The sequence below is a fragment of the Miscanthus floridulus genome, chromosome 3 (genome assembly GCF_019320115.1).
Source record: "Miscanthus floridulus cultivar M001 chromosome 3, ASM1932011v1, whole genome shotgun sequence".
Lineage (NCBI taxonomy): Eukaryota > Viridiplantae > Streptophyta > Magnoliopsida > Poales > Poaceae > Miscanthus > Miscanthus floridulus.
In genome coordinates this window covers 64,870,812-64,888,767 of record NC_089582.1, presented here as the reverse complement: position 1 = coordinate 64,888,767, position 17,956 = coordinate 64,870,812, and the positions used below count along the sequence as shown (strand labels likewise).

Genomic DNA, 17,956 nt, shown 5'->3' with positions numbered 1-17,956 from the left:
TATGAGAGCGCACGACGAACCTGCAAACAAGTAAGAGTAAAGCTTAACTAATCAAAAGACTTTATATCATAGAAAACACAAACACTGACTTAGCGGGAGAACCCGTTGAAGTAAGATGCTCATCAAGGTACAAGTTAGAGAGACACTGACAAGCCTGGCGCTTTCCTGAGCTCTCCCTCATATCACTCCCTTACAACTCTAGCTAGCTACTAGGACCTAAGCCCCTTTGGAGTGTTGCTCTCACTCAAGTGAGGTGTGCTCTTCTTCCTTGTGGTGGTGTTGTGTCTTGAATAGAGGGAGTGAGGGGGTATTTATAGGTTGAGAGAAGGAATGGAGGCCACTCAATGCGCCATGTCAGTGATCCGTGTGCCTCTCCACCATAGCCCTTTGATCAAACCGTCATATTATGGATGGTCGAGATGGGGTAGAGTTGTACTTCCTTGCATGCCTTCCTACCTTGAGCAAACCACCATCCTCCGGACCAATCCCTTCGTGAATACCAATGCAACCGACGTTGGTGAGGCGGTGAGAACCAACCGACCAAAGTTCAGGCCGAACGGAGCCAGTGGGGGTCGGCCAACCCCAGGGGTCGTTCGCCACAAACGGACTCTGATTGAGCCCAATTTTGGTGAGCGTCTTCTCGTGGGTTTCTTGATTGGGCCTATGAAGTTTGACATGATTTGGAGGTGGTTTGCTTCGGTTTTGGCCTTTTTTCTCCATGTGACTGGGCCCTGATTTGCCTAGTAGGTGGGTCTTCTCCCCTTGAGCTCATGACATGTGATGTTATGCCTTGTCTTATTGCGCATTTTGAATGTATTTTCTATGTATTCCATGAATGTCCTCATGCAAATGGTTAAACACCAAAACTTGTAAAAATTATTAGTTCTAAAGCCCTATGTCTAAGTTTGGTGTTATTTTAGCAGTTTTTGTATGAAAGTTGACTGTTAGAAATGTGAGTTAAGCACCGCCCATATGTACCTGCAGAAGTTTTCTTTCAGCCCACCCCCGTCACACCCAAAAAATAAGATGATGAAAGTGTCGTATGTGTATGAAAATTTAAAATTCTCATACACACACAAGGCAAAAAGAGGCATCAAGATCTCCTTACTGTAAGCACACTTTATTGATACTTTTGTATCACGATTATAACTTTATTGGAGTCTACATCTTCATACACAGTAGCTACCCTTACTCTATTTATTTTGCATAGCAAAGCTACTCCCCCCTTAGACTGTCACAGCTATGCCCACCCTATGCATGTATGTCCTTGTCAGTCTGCCTGGTAGTGTCAACACTACTCTCCCCTCTTTCTACGCATGTCAACAAAAAGAGCTAGATGAGTATGTTTACACATACTCAGCAAGAATAATAACGAGAATAACACATGAGAGAAATAAATATAAGAAGAGCCATGCTTTAGTAATAATAATTAGTGCAGATGCTTATAGTCACCATCTTCTGCTAATAATATATTTTATATGGTGTTACCCTTCTTATGAGAACCATTTTACCAGACACCCTACTTGTGTGAATCCTTCACATGGACCATAGCTTACCTGTGCATCACTATGTCAGGGTTGGTTGTCTCAAGCTGAGTGCACATATTACCTACCCAGATGGTGACGACATCATTTTATGTGCCATATCAGCTCAGTTATGAACCTTCTTTAATTTCACAGCTTACCGGTAACATAGAGCATAAAATATAGAGGGAGAATTATCTATTTGGCACTTAAACAAACCAGTCTTTCATATTTAGCACTAAAAATTTTGAACTTTCTTATCTGGCATCAAATTGAAATTTTCTTCCGTAAATAGCACTACCATCAATTTTCACATGTAACGATGTTAAGTGGTTTGCAAAATGACGTAAGTGCCCTTGTTTGTAGTAGGCGTTTGGAGCACGCACACACGCTGCTGCTACTTCTGCACGCATGCTGTTGCTGCTGCACAAGGCTGATAGTGCTACCCAGACAGGGTCTAGCCGAAAAAGGTTTGTACCATCTATTAGCAACAGCAGCAGCAGCGTGTTTGTACAGGTCAGTCAATGCATGGCAATCAGCATTGACAGGGGAGACAAGAAATAGCGGAACTGAGCAGTGCTCTCCCAATGTACCATCATCTGGGCGCACCCTGGCCACACCCACAGGTTCTCGTGCATGTCGTATATCGCCTGTATGCAGTCGCTGAGCTCCTCGAGCGTATAGCCTGCATCCACCGGCACCGCCGTCGAATAGTACAGGGCCGTCCTCGCTAGCAAGATCGCCGACACGGCCACGACGGATGGCAGGAATGCCACACACCTGTAGTCCAACAACGCCATGTCGGCCAGGTGATGCGCTAGGGCCCTGACCACCTCCTCCTAGCTGTGCCTCATGAAGTGCTCGACGAACGTGTAGGCCGTGGGTCCGCTCAGGCGGTAGCCGAGCATAGCAACCAGCTCGCGCTCCTGGTCGACAGCCTCGCTTCGGGTGCACCCAGCGTACATGGCGATGTGGTCAGAGTTGATCTTCAGCACGGTGTTCCTGTCCTCGTACTTGGCCGCCGCGAAGACGGCTGCGGCGCCGAGGAGGCAAATCTGGCGCTCATCGCGATTGATCTTCTTGGCCTACAGGAACCGGTCAACGAAGGAGACTGCGCGGTGGAACGCTCCCGGGGCGAGGTCGTAGTGTGTGGAGAAGCGATGCATCTTGTCGATGAGGTCGGCGTGGTCCATCATCATCATCTCCCCTCCCTGTCGATGGCTGAGGTAGTCTGGCGAGGGACGTTCCATGGCCTCTGTCTCCATGGTTCGGAACGTGGCGTCGATGTCGGCGTCGTAGTCGTACTGCGGCGGCTGCTTCATCTTGGGCGACGTCTTGATGGTGACCACATCGGCCTCGGTGGCATCGTCGCCGTAGCTGAGCGGCGCTGCAAGCACCACCGCTGCTGCTGGTGTCCTTGGGGATCCGTTAGAAGCATCCACCGGCATCGAAGCAAAGCCAGCGACTGGGATCCGAACGCTTCGAATACCGTGGAGAACGGCCTGGAAGTCGTTGTCCTCGTAGTCGTAGTGATAGTTGTGTCGCCGAGACCGCGCAAGAAACTCCTGAGGCGGCATCGGTAGGTCCGCGGCAGCGGGGGCGCGAGGGCGCACGGCGGCGTGTATGTCCCGAAGCAACGCGTCGATGTCGGCGTCATCGTCCACGCCATAGTCGCACCAGCGCACCACGGCAGGAGCGACCTCCACGTGCGTCGTGGCCAACGTCGTCCTCTTCATCATGTCTGCACCAGCAATGCTGGGAAGGATGAAAGGAGCTACGGTGCACATGGTGGAGATCGCAGGAAGCTAGCAAGCGGTCTTGGCAGAGAACTAGGCAGTGCCTGCAGCGACGATGACGGCGACACCACCCTAGCGTGGAGTAGCAACTCGCCCACCAACGACGTCTCCTCACTGGAGTCGACCGTCAGCAGCGAGAGTGCGCTGGCCTACTACTTCGACGGCGACGGCGTGCTCAGCTTCGACGAGTCCAAGGTCATGATGAACGCAACAAGCAGCCTTGTGCAGCAGCAGCATGAGTGCAGAAGTAGCAGCAGTGTGCGTGCATGCTCCAAACGCCTACTACAAACAAGGGCACTTACGTCATTTTGCAAGCCAATGTCATTTTGCAAGCCACTTAACATCGTTACAGGTGAAAATAGACGGTAGTACTATTTAAGGAAGAAAATTTCAACTTGGTGTCAGATAAGAAAGTTCAAAATTTTTAGTGCCAAATATGAAAGACTGGTTTGTTTCAGTGTCAAATAGATAATTCTCCTAAATATAGATCAGTGTGCTCAGTTAAGAAGGTTAGTTGACAAGCAAAGTCTTGCCTTTACTGGTTAATTTCTCTGATGACTCCTTGTCATAAATGTTTTTGCTATTAAACAGTGATACATTACTAACCGTAGTTTCATGAAAAAACACATACCAGTAGGGCTACTACTAGCACTGTGTTTACAGCCAAGTCTACTCATGTATAAAAGGACTAGCTTCCGGTAGACGAGATGACCATTCTTAGGGTATGTTTGGAATGCGAGATTTTTTTTTTATTTTTGTGTTTTTTCTATGAAATTGAACTGATTTCTGTGAAATTTTTATGTAATTTCTGTGAAATTCTTACGTTCCAAACATGCCCTTACATGGTGCAGTGCCCTTTACTAGTATATGGATGCGCGTGCACGTACTAGGTAATTTAGTAAAGGAATCTTTTATTCTCTAACTTGACGTGTCCAGAGGCAAAGGCCACTAACATCGTATATATTCCTAGTCAGCTGACCACATGTTAATGATAATATGGCCGCACAAAATGAACACGATATATATAGCGTCAGTGGTGTCTAATTAAGTTAGTTCTGTCATCTGGTGTTTGAGTAGTAGTAAGCAAAGCAAAGAGTAAACAACGTCACATCACTGGTTTCCATGAATTGCAACGCGTTTAGTTGCCGAAGCGTGTGTTTAGTTCCACGAAGTTGTAATTTGGGGCTACTGTAGCACTTTTATTTTTATTTGGCAATTAGTGTTCAAACATGGACTAATTAAGCTCAAAACGTTCGTCTCGCAATTTCCTATCAAACTGTGCAATTAGTTTTTTTCGTCTACATTTAATACTCCATGCACGGACCGTAAACATTCGATGTGATAGGTACTGTAGCACTTTTTGGGATTTGGGGTGTAACTAAACACAGCCGAAGTTGGCGCCGCCAGAATCACCGTAGAGCAGTGTAGTGCACTGTAGCATGTCGTTTGTATTCGGTAATAATTGTTCCATCGTTGACTAGTTAGGCTCAAAACGTTCGTCTCGCAAAGTACAACCAAATTGTGTAATTAGTTTTTGATTTCGTTAACATTTAGTACTCCATGCATGTACCGTAAATTTGATGTAACGGGGAATCTTCTTTTTTATAGTGCCAAAGTTTGAATTTTGGATAACTAAACCAGGACCTACAGTGACTAGATTAGGCCTAGCAAGACTAGCTGTGGTACAGATGCAGTACATGCTCTTGCCTTGGTTCTACCGATCTCTCCTGTCACTTCCCAAAGAACAGTGGTGAAGGATTTTAACCAGTGCATGGTGGTGTGTGCGGTGCCAGTCTGGAGGGATAGGAGCATGGCATTTTATACTAGGCCTCGTTTAGATTCTAAGTTTTTTCACTCTTTCTTCATCATATTAAATCTTTAGACATATATATAGAATATTAAATATAGATAAAAAATTAATTAATTACACAATTTGATTGTAAATTGTGAGACGAATCTTTTGAGCCTAGTTAAATTATAATTGAACAATAATTATCAAATACAAATAAAAGTGCTATAATACCAAATACTGATTCATAACCCTAATCTAAACAAGGCTCCAGCGTCGAAGTACACAATGCTCGCAGTAAATGTGATGAGAATCAGACCGGAGGAAATATCAGCCGAGAGTTATCTTCTTTACCTTGCATTCCTATCTATGAGTTTATCTCTTCTCCTCTATTTTCTTATTTCCCTTTTATCGCTCGTTCCTATTCGGGTAGAAATATCCAGCCGCTTTCGTAGCTTTGACATAGTATTGACGACACTTAACGATCATTATAAATCATCAAAAAAACATGAATAAAGGCATAAATATAATCACCAACAAAGATATAGGGATTTAAACTAATAAATTTTACGAGTTTTGATGAATTTGTATTTTCTGTAGGGTTTAACCAGAAAATCGTCAAGGTGGACCTACAAGTCAAATTTAATTACGCTTATCCACCGTGAAACGGACACTAAAAGGTTCTAGAGGACACAAGAGGACACCACGCCGAGGCAGAGGCAGAGGCTGCCAGGTGAGGCCACCCGACCCCTAGACCCACATGTTGGTCTCCGCATTGCAATATCGGTTCTTCACCGCTTCCTAGGTTGCATCTACGCCGTGCCTTAAGTCGGTTTGATCCAAGAACTCATGTTTGATGCTCTAGGCTATATATACCAGCCCCTGCCACCTCCCTGAGGCATCAAGTCATTTGAGAAGACAAAAACCCTAATCATCCTCAGAGCTTCATTAATTCTAGGGCATAGCTAGTTAGGTTAGGTTTAGAGGGAGGCAAGCAGGCTTCGCTTGGATTCCCAATGATGTCAAAAGCGTGGTTTGGTATAATCTTTGTACTCCTCTCTTTTGTATCTCTATTATTTTTATATGCTTACTACAATTGTTATGACAATATTAGTATTCATGTTCTTTGTTATAATGTTCATCGTCTACTTTGACATATACTTAGTATAGCTAGTTTATAATTATGTTTATGCATAAGTTCGTATAGCGCTCACTCCAAAGTACACGGGGTGAGTGGTCGACATTGTGTAAGCGTGGTGCTTATACGTTGTTTACTTACGGATACACCCTATATTCCGGGACATGTGGTAGATTACGGATGTGATACTCCTGTTGAGTCCTTTGTAGTCCACTCCCCGATATAGGTAGCATGTAGGATGTGGTTACGAAGGAAGGACAAGCTCTGTTCTTAATCTTACTTAGTAATATCCCTTATGTGTAGATATAAAGATGATCTTAACCATGATTACTAGGTATAATTACACTAATCAATGTATGTTTTGACTTGTAATTAAGAATGACTTAGGAATTATTTCTCTAATATTCTACCTGACCATGCTAATGCCATAGAAAGGAGTACTCTGAGTGATTTATTATTATCATTGATCAAGACTTATCATATATATATCTTATCCTATGACTTACCCCTGTTATGAATAGAATATTGGCTATGATTTACTTCTCCATTAATAGTATAAGTTATCAATACATGTCCATGCTAGACCTTTCCTATGGTAAAATATAAATAATGATATCTAGAATACTCTCGGGTGGAGTGCTACAATGGTATAATTATCTGTGCGCTTGTAGATTCCTTTTCATTCATACATCTTTATATTCTTTCTAATCACATAAAATGATAAAGAACTACTTAGTATCATTCTTGTAGTGATGCTAGGCAGTACCAACAAGCATCTATGGCACCATCACTAGGGATAACAACATAGTAAAGTAATGTTAGAAGATATAGGTAATTAATAGGTGGCTACTAAAACAAGTGACAAGTTACTAAATACCAACAATAGTCATGAGGGTGCCATCTACCGGCTAGCTCGTTCGTATTTATTTATTATTACTATTATTTTTTATTTATTTTTCTTTTAGAATTTTGTAACCCATTAGTAGAGTGCCATCTATCCTATATATAACCATAGTAATAGGGTTACTTATATAACTTCACATGCACATGTCCTAACTTTTTAAAAAAGAATTCGTTGTTAAGTTTTAGTTTAGAAAAAGGTTTTCAAGCATTCTCACTCATTTATGCTCCGATACCATTTGTGGCAGAACCTCTGTTAGTGGTCCTTAATTCCTTTTCCTAACCGCCAACTCTCACATAAAATCCATTAAAATGAACACCAAACTTAGTGATAGGGTTTATAACTAATCATTTCCACGAGTTTTGGTGATTATTCTTTCGTAGGAGGACATATCGGGATTTCACATAAAATGAACCTAAAGTGTACATGAAACTTAACAAAATATATACCCGACATGAGCCCAAGGGAGACAAGGCTCACAACCAAGCAAAACAGGGCTTAAAAGAGAGGAGAGCAAGGACAAACCCAAATCAAATCACCTCATCTCCGCAAAGCCCCAACATAGGCTCACTCAAGAAGTCAACAGAAGGTCACCTACGAAAGATGGGGCTCAAAGGCCTCAGTGGGGGTGCAGCCGCACCCCTAGTGGCCCTGTTTGGGCCCAAACTTTACGGGTAGCCTCACACCGCCTCTCTTTGGTCGGTTCAGGTGGGCATGGCGGTAAATTAAATGCTAGGAGCGGTTTGTTCCTTCCATTTGAGGGGATCCAAGGAATATGCCAAGGAATACACCCCTCCCCTCCACTTATAAAAGGAGGACCTCTCCCACCTCATTCTAACAACACATAGGAGACAAGAAGAGCAAAGCAAGAGCAAGAGCATCACCACTCCATGGGTTTAGGCCCGAGCTAGCTCTAGCAAAGTAGTAGGGAGAGATGTGAGGGAGAGTTTGGGGAATAGGTGCCAGGCCTATCGGTAACCTTCCCCCGCTTGTACCTCGATGAACACCGGCTTTGTACCTCAATGGGTATCTTAGTAAGCGTTCGTGGTTCCTTTGGTTATAAAAGTCTTTTGATTAGTTAAGCTATACTCTTACTTATTTGTGGGATCATCGTCCGTCCCCAAGGTGGATACTCTAGTAGAGGGCCCTAATAAAGACAGATAACCCTACACGAACGCTAGAGTAGTAGTCAATAACATAGATGTGGTGTTGAGGCTAGAGGCTACCTTTGTTTGCCTCATAGTCCATGGTTGAGGGGTAGGCAGTAGGTGATGACAGCCCTATCCGTCCTTGTAATCTCCCACGTCTAGGTATGACGTAGAGCTATAGGCCTGCAACGCTTGGTAGACCAGGTGTTCACAGTTGCCCGAAGTAAGCAAGTAGAAGTAGAGTTTATCTATCCAAAGACCTTAAAGCATTAGGAATCCTTCTCTACACTTTTTAGCTATCTCTGTGTTGTCCTTGGACGGATTAGCTAGAAGAAATACCTCCTTTCCCTATGGAAAATATGATACCCTAAATACTTCCGGGTGAAAGCTACAATGGTAATTCCATACGCTTGTGGATTAATTTTTGTAGACGTTAAGAAATACCAACAAGCTTTCTAGCGCCGTTGTCGGGGAACGGTTGCTATTATCTTCAAACCTAGTTCATCCTCATATTTGTATCCTTATTTTTATAAAAACAAAAATATCTTTTTTTTCTTTTCCACCATGAAGCCAACTTCAACTTCATACCCTTTCGCTTCAAAGGGGGAGTTCCCTAAGCCACTTTCAAAGCCAAACCGCTCATCTAGCAATGAACTCCACCCTGGCTCAATAGCCTTGGTTTAGGCACAACCTTTCTCTGGGCTAGAAAACAAAAACCCTTGCCATCACCTATGAGAGTTCAAGGAAATGTGTTCGTGCCTGAGCATCTCAGGCATGACACAAGAAACCTTAAGGTGGAAATTATTTCCCTCTTCTCTCATGAAGAAGGCAAAGCAATGGTACATGCATGCTGTAGGAAGTACAAATGGGGATTGGGAAGAACTTAAAGACAAGTTTTATCTTCCTTTCTTCCCTATGTCCTGTATCGTCTCTCTACCAAGGGCGATCCTCGATTTTGAGCAGTATGAGAAGGACTCTATAGGCGCAACCTGGGCTAGATTTTTAGCGTTAATACACGTTGGCCTAGATTTGACTTTACCTGATAGCATATTGCTGCAACTCTTTTGTTTGGGTATCAACATACATGTTGATCTATGCCTAGATGTGACTACCGAAGGTCATTGCACTCAGAAACCTATGATAGAACAAGTAAAATTCCTTGAAAACTTCATAGACAGACACACTTCTTCCATCATAGGAACCAAACCCCTCTAGGCCAAAGTCATGTCGAGTGTCGAGGAGTCCTCATTAGTCGAATACAAACCCATACCATCCTTAGTTTCGACTCATGAGCCCTCACCCGAACCACGAACACTGAAGGAACGAGTAATTCATCCTTCGAAGTTTCCGATCAAATTTGAGGAATATGGCAATACCTCAAAACTCTCGTGGCATGAAAAGCACATAAAGGAAGTTTCCCATAAAGTAGAACCATCAAAGGAATGGTTGATGGAAGTGAAACGTTCTTCTAAAGCAATTCAGATTCTTTCACCTTCCACGTCCATGTCTTGTTCGTTAAGGGGAACAAACATAGAAGCCCTACATAACCCCATAGTCAGGACTAGTATCATGTCAGGATTCCTAGCAAAAAAACCTTTTGGGTAACATGCCACTAGTGCCGACCAATAAACACTTCAAAAGTCCTTTGGGACTATTTTTCGAGTGTTGTGGGATCACTAGGGCCATACCAGTCATAATTGACAAAATTGAGGTTTTCATAGACTTCCATATCTATGCCTCCTTGAATTTGAGCTTCTCATAGGCTACCCTCTTGAAAATCTTATCCAAGAAAAACCCTCCCAAGAGAGCCTAAATGAAAAGTTGAGAAAAACTGCTTTCGCCACTCCTATCCTTTACCTAGAAAATCTAGTGGCGAAGCAGCATCCCAAGCATGACCCATTCGAGGAGGTGAAGTTCATTTCCCCGTTCATTTCACCTCTGTGCCATCACCAACCTCTCTCGAACCAAAACCATGTCCCTCTGGCCAAAACCACTATTCCATGGATAATCTTGGAGCACCAACTCTAGAGCTGAAAAAGAATGATTCCATAAACAAGCATGAAGGTTTCTCTTTTGAGACCCCTCGCGTTTCATGCTCACTTTTGGAGTCTCCAGAGTTGATCATGCTTAGTGCCACACGCTTCTACGAGGACCACGACCATCTCTTAGTCCTAGTTCACAAACTTTTTAGAAAGATGGTTGTGGATGCATGTGTTTATCACAAATACTATAAATCTCATAAAAGCACTGTGGCACTAACCTTGCAGCTTGAACACTAATGCTAAATGTTTGGTGGTAAAGCTAGGAACTATACCACCATTGATAGCTGCAAGATGAAGTTCCCATGATCAAGCTTAAGACCACAAATTAAGCACTACCGAGAAATACCCCGAATTATCATATAGTCATAAAAAGGGGATTATCATAAAAATACAACTTTCTTATTAATAAAAGCAAGAACATGTTATCAAGTTAGTATGCACCTTCGGGTATTCTTGGTCGCTAACCATTTCAGGTTGAGATTAAGAAGAACAAGGGTACATACGATGCTAGAACACATGGGAGTTGCAACAACTATACACCCCAATGATCTTTGGCAGTGGAACACACTCAAAGAGGAGACCTCGACTCTGCACACAAAAGTCCAAGTGTGGGGAGGATGGTGAAAATCTCACAAGTTCCATACACAAAGACCATCTTGGTTAAAAAGAAAAAAATTATGACAACTCTGTCTTGCTGAAAAAAAAAAATATATATATATATATAAAGAGAGAAAGAAGAAAGTTGAATTTTTTTTGAAGAATGATAAAAAAATATAGAAAAAAGAAAGAAAGAAGAAGAGAGAGAAGGAGCATTCTCCTCTTCTAGACCTTTGCTATCACTAAAGCCCATGGTCCATACACACTAGTTGTGTGTGTGGCCTAGCCTTAGTGATAACCTAAAGATGAACCATATACAAGACGTCATTGCAGCAAGCTTCCATCCATATATGCGGCCGGTAAGTATACTTAGGTATGCAAAGGTAAATAAAAATGTTCACCAACACCTTTTATTCATGTTTATCTCCATGTGAATATAGCTTAATCATAAAAAGTCATACTCCCTTTTTTTTATATCTGGTTTGGGTGTATTCCATATCAATACATCCATAGGCTTTTTAAATTAAGCATCATGCTTAGGTTAAAATAGCCTTCTTTAATCAAAATTTGACATGATGTTGAAATTTGATTAATGAACTTTGAGTATTACTTTCATAAACAATAGAAGTAATCTACTATGGAGATAAATCAAGGCTATGTTTATTTTTGCAAACTTTACCTTAGCCTTGTTTATGCTAAATGATAAAAAGTTGAGTGAACACATAAAATAAAATAAAAATTAATAAATTTAGGCTCCTCGGTGTTCAAGCCGGTAGAGCCCTTGCTTGTTCCTATTTCTTTTGTTTTTGTTTCTTTGTTGAAAATAAAGTAGGTAGAAAATAAGTGCGTGGGAGAGATCTCTCAAGTTTGATACATTCGAGATCTCCCACCTACACGTTGCACAAACATCAGATGATTCATCATGCAGAAGGACAAGACAAATAGCTTTAGAAAGGATGGGCTCAACCTTTGGTTTACCAAACCACATCTGAATCCCTTAACTTCTTCCTCTACAATGATGGTTTGTGCACCAATATCCTCAACTCTCCTAAAAGTTTGAAAGTTTAAAATTGAACAAATTAAGAACACAAAATAAGTGATGCTCAATCTCCGTGCTTGTTGGTATTTCTTAACGCATACAGAAACAATCCGCAAGCACACGAAATTACAATTGTAGCATTTCACCCGGAAGTATTCAGGGTATCATATTTCCATGAGGAACGGATGTGTAAAAGTCTCTTAAGCTAGTTCAGCTAATGATAACAAGAAGAAGGATAGCTTGGGTAGCGATGTTTTCTAGGATTAGAGATCCTAAGTTAAGATAGCTTTGCTACTAGACTTAATTTGGGCATTGGCTTATACTTGGTCTGCCAAGTACCTCTGGCTTCTAGCTCTACGCCGAACCTGAATGTGGGGGATTACAAGGGACAGATAGGGCTGTCACCACCTGCCGCCTACCCCTCAACTGTAAGGAACGAGGCAAACGAAGGTAGCCTCTAGCCTAGACACCATGTCTACACTATCAACTACTACTCTAGCGTCGATCAGGGTTATCCGTCTTTATCAAGGCCCTCTACTAGAGTATTCGTCACAAGGACAAACGACGAACCTGTAAGTAAATAATGAACAAGACTAACTTAAAGTAAGAGCTCACCACCGTAGATAACACATGGACCTTATACTCCAAATAATATTCAGAACATAGAGGTACAAGTGTTGAAGAGCCAACTATTCCTAGCATTCCTTCTGCTAAGTGTACAAGTGGCCCCGAGTATACTAGTGGAGGTAGCCGACAACTCCGGTACTTCTCCACTCTTACTCTCTCACTCCCTACACTAAGACTAGCTAGAGAGCTAAGATTTGAATGGAGCTCTTCTCTTCTTGCTACATTGTGTTTCCCTTGTGTGGTTTTCTTCCTTAATGATCCAATGAGGAGGGGATTGGCCTCCTTTTATAGGTGGAGAGGAGGGGGTTCCTTGGAAAATGCTTCGTCCCCTCATGGAAAGCACCAAACCAACCTTCAAACAGCCATCTAGGTGCACTGAACCTAGATGACACCCTAGGAACCGACGTGGGTAAGACGGCATCTAGCAACATGCGAAAGATGGGCTCGAGAGGCCCCAATGGTGGTGCGGGCGCACCAGTGGTGCGGTCACACCCCAACTAGGCCCAAATGGCCCCATCTTTAGTGGGATGCTCCCTCTAGGCCTTTAGGGGGTCCTATAAAGTTTTGCACCATTTGGAGTTGATTTGATATGGGTTTTGGCCTTTTTTCTCCACCTCACTGGGCCCTGATTTGCCTAGTAAGTGGGCCTTCTCCCCTTGGGCTCATGTCGGGTGATGTTACACCTTGTTCTTTGTCTACTTTTGACATGTTTCTTGTGTTATCCCAACATGTCCTCCTGCAATTGATGAATCGCCCAAACTCATGGAACTTTGTTAGTTATCAACCCTATTTCTAAGTTTGGGGTTTATTTGGATAGATTTTATATAAATGTTGGCGGTTAAAAGTGTGAGTTAAGGACCACCAACAATGCTATCCTTTTATTAAATTTGCATACTCTTTATTCCTCGCTAATATGCCTATAACTTGTGAACAAATCATCCTAGGGACCCCATGTTATCTAAGTAATTGGAATATGTGATATAGTAGGATGAAAATTAACTTTGGTTTCTCATGTAAAGAACTTGGGATTATTTTTACAAAATCAAAATTCAAATAGCATGCTCCTCAATGATACTTCAAATTCCTACCAAAGCCATATCTAGTGATAAGAGCTTAAAACCTCCAAAATTATGCTACTTATTCCTGCATTGAGTTTTGTCAAGTCTTGTTGACCCTTGTTGATAAAGTTATCATGCCCCCAAGATCGATCACGTACACGCCATATATATAAGCTATCCCTACACTGGGAATATGCTAAAACTTGCCTCCATCCACCAAAAAAAAATATTCTACTCCTACACTAGGAGTAGACACAAAAAAATGTGTCTTAAAATAAATACTCCATGTTCTACAAAATAGTGATCTCTCTCAATATGTGGTTTAAGAGACATGGGCTATGCAAAAGTATGAAAAAGAAAAAATATATGGACACATGAAGGTCCAAGAAGAAAAAGAAAAAAATATATGGACACATGAAGGTCCAATTATATATAAAAATATATATATGATGAGCACATGAAGGCTCATGCAATATGATAGCGATGTTCTTAGAATATAAGTTTATAAGAGAGATCACTCATATCAAGGAGTATAGTATAGGTTTCAAATTGTTTTATCCACACACTTGCACTTCTTGATCTAGGGTATGACATCTTTCTCCTTGGATCAGAGATTTGACTTAACAAAATATGCAGAGTAAGCATGCCTTCATATCTTTCCCTACCCAAAGATCCATATAAGCTTCCTAGAAGTAGGAAAGAAAGAAGGCGACACTATGATATACCTTGGTGAGGAACCAAACGCAAATATGAGCGATCTGAGTGAATCATTTGAGGAGCTAAGCTATGTTTACATTTTTTAAATCAAATGAAAAACCTAAGTTTCTAAATTGATTAATGCTAGGGGATTTGAATCCATACTGTTCCATTATTCAATCACCCAAGATAATATGGTAGACACTCCAAAGTTCACAAGAGCAGGTGAAGCTTGGAATAACTTGTATGTAGATGTCATATCAAGGAGATGACCCATCTTAGTCCTTAACTTTACTCGAGGACGAGCAAAGGGCTAAGTGTGGGGGAGTTTGTTGGCAGTCCTTAACTCCTTTTCCTAACCACCAACTCTCACATAAAATCCGCTAAAATGAACACCAAACTTAGTGATAGGGTTTATAACTAATCAATTCCAGGAGTTTTGGTGATTATTCTTTTGTAGGACATGTCGGGATTGCACATAAAATGAGCCTAAAGTGTACACGAAACTTAGCAAAATATATACTTGACATGAGCCCAAGGGAGACAAGACCCACAACCAAGCAAAACAGGGCCCAAAAGAGAGGAGAACAAGGACAAACCGAAATCAAATCACCTCATCTCTACAAAGCCCCGATAAAGGCTCACTCAATAGAAGGTCACCCATGAAAGATGGGGCCCAAAGGCCTCAGTGGGGGTGAGGCCACACCCCTAGTGCCCTGTTCGGGCCCAAACTTCATGGGCCACCTCACACCTCCTCTCTTTGGTCGGTTCAGGTGGGGATGGCGGTAAATTAAATGTTGAGGGTAGTTTGCTCCTTCCATTTGAGGGGATCTAGGGAATATTCCAAGGAATACTATGATAGAACCACCCAATTTATACAAGATCAAGTACGGTTGTCCCCGCTAACACATTGACACGCGCATACTTTCACTTATATAAACCCGGTAGTCTGCCGAGTGTCCCGAAAGACCTCGGTAAATCAACATCACAACCAAGATCGTGTGATTAAGCAAATACACATCACATACGTAGAGTTGCAGCAGAAATAATATTACAAATGAGTTCACAAATAATAGTACAAGTTTGGGTTTCAAAACCGATTAGTAAAAACAACATAGCTTTCAAATAATTACATTAATATAAGTTCCAAATACATTGCTAGCATAAGTGACCTTCTCAGATAAAAGCATATAGATGAGATATAACACAGAGTCACCGAGCCCACCGGTGGTTAGCCACCATCTTCAGCAGGCTGAAACCTCACCTGCAACATGGTGGGATAAACCCTGAGTACTCGAATGTACTTAGCTAGACTTACCCATCATAACCAAAAATAAATTGACTCCAAGGATTATGCAAGACTTTATAAGTGGAGGTAGCTTGACAACATTTTGCATAAAAAGCGATTAACTTAGTTATACAATTATAATTCCATCATCAAGTTTATTATAACTATCCATCTCTAAATTAGCAACTATCCTGTGCCAAACATGTGGTATATCATTTTAGAGCATACAATAGTAACCATAGCTGGTATAGTAATTCCATGTTTATTCGAACCATCATATTCCATAATTACCATTACTACGATGTTGGTGCTAGCCAAGTTTCTCACTATCTAGGAGAGATGGCGATTCAAATCGATTTCAACCAGCTGGGAATTTATTCCTAACACAAACCCAGACATACCTGCGCCAAGGTAGTCTTAGGTCACCTTTGGTACAACTAAAGTACACATTTCATGGGTTCGCCCAACGCTGCACAATCAGGGACAACCAACTGCTAGGATGTTCAGGCCTAGCCTACCCTTGGGCTCACGTCTGGCTCCCCGCACATCCTTACTACCATCTAAAGTGCGCACTCTTACAGAGCAGGGCCTGGCCTGAGTTGAGCTACTCGGCTTCGCGGTCAGAATGAGTTATCCGGCCAGCTAAGTGATAGGCATACGTTCAATCTTGTCAGAAGGGCCAACAACGGTATGGTCCTTAATCAGCATAGACGGAATTACATGAGTCAACCTACCATAGACTCTGCCCAGCCTCGATTTACATTACCCCCATTGTTCTTTTCCACGATAGCAAATATAGCCAATCGTGCTTTGATATCCACCTATATCTCATAGGTGACAGAAAATCACCCGACTTCTACCGGTCTAAGCATGGCTAAGCATATGTTCAATCCTAGACCTACACAGGGTTAAAGGTGTATATATCTGGACAAGGTAGTTCCATGCATCAAGTGTTTCTAGATAACTCCTATAACCTAATGCATCAATCGTAAAGGATTCAACTATTATTTTGTAAAACACTGAGAGACTTAGAATGCTCCAGGGCTTGCCTGGAATCCAACACTAGGTCAGTGTTTATTAGATGACACTCGCTTGGTGAGCATCTCCAGTTCAGACATGTACTCTAAGGTCCTTCCATCTTTGGGATAGGTCCACCATACACTGTCTTCAGGTTCGGTTCCAACCTCACGTCCTTCACGTGGTTCATCTAGCGTACCTAGGTGAGATGCAAGATGCAAGTGCGTGAATATACAGAATGGTAATATGAGATGCAGCACATAATAGCATTCAAGGTAAACCTAAGATCATGCAAGACATAGGCACCTAGAGTTATTTAACTAGATGTCACACAACCTATTATAGAGGAATAGCAAGCATTTTAGGTATTGCACACAAGTGAACTTAAGTTCAGATATTGCACACATGCATCGATGAAGAACTAACCAACATGTTAAGCCAAGCAAGAGCAAGCTAAAGGAATCACCTAGCACATGTATAGAAATCTGGACAGTAGCATAGTAGTCACTTGTTTTAATCGTAACTAGAGATCCAGATATCCAAAGAAGGTGATCCTAGACTTTTTGTAAAGCTAATTAAATTATCTGAAACATGTTTATTATCATCACAAGGTGATTCCACAATTTACAAGGTCAATTAAGCACAATTGAGCACCTCTATCCAGACTTGGACAGATCTGGCATGCAACTTCTCAAGCTCATAACTGGAGATTTAGACCACCAAAAGGAGTGATACTTAACAATCTAGAAAGCTCATGATAAGCACTACACTTCTTCTATTATCTCCAAGACATGATTCAAAGCTTAGCTAAGTCAAACAATGCAATCATTCAGATCTATACAGAGAGCATGCAAAATCTGACAATGAACTTACAAACTCTATAGCTCCTAAATTATCAGGCCTATGGTCATGAAGTTTGAACACAAGCAATATTATGAAATTAGCTATAACTTTGGTATTCACTACAACCACAGCAACCATCATTTCCACCACGAAAATTATTGCACAAGCAAAACTACACATCCAGCCCAACAGCAGTGATATAGAAAACTGATAGCAACTTCAGAGAAGCATAACTGGAGTTCTAGACCTCCAACAAACATGAATCATAACTTTTTGAAAAGCTTATAAAGTTACCTACAACTTTATTATTCTCCTATTAAGATGATTATACAGTTAGCAAGGTCAATTAATCCAATGAATGAATCTCTATCTAAACATGGATAGAAACTGATATGCCACTTCAAACAACTACAAATGGAGTTATACATGTCCAATAAATGTGGTTCTAGACTTT

At 41.7% G+C, this 17,956-nt stretch overlaps 1 protein-coding gene across 1 annotated transcript; it reads right to left on the bottom strand.

Annotated features, from left to right (window-relative positions):
• Nucleotides 1–2,362: 2,362 nt before the first annotated feature.
• LOC136543835 (putative cyclin-F2-1) lies at nt 2,363–3,310 on the bottom strand. The gene is made up of 2 exons (XM_066536176.1): nt 2,636–3,310; nt 2,363–2,578 (listed from the first exon to the last, which is right to left on the bottom strand). Exons 1-2 carry the CDS (start codon nt 3,308–3,310, stop codon nt 2,363–2,365), a joined length of 891 nt encoding a protein of 296 aa, XP_066392273.1.
• Nucleotides 3,311–17,956: the final 14,646 nt, after the last annotated feature.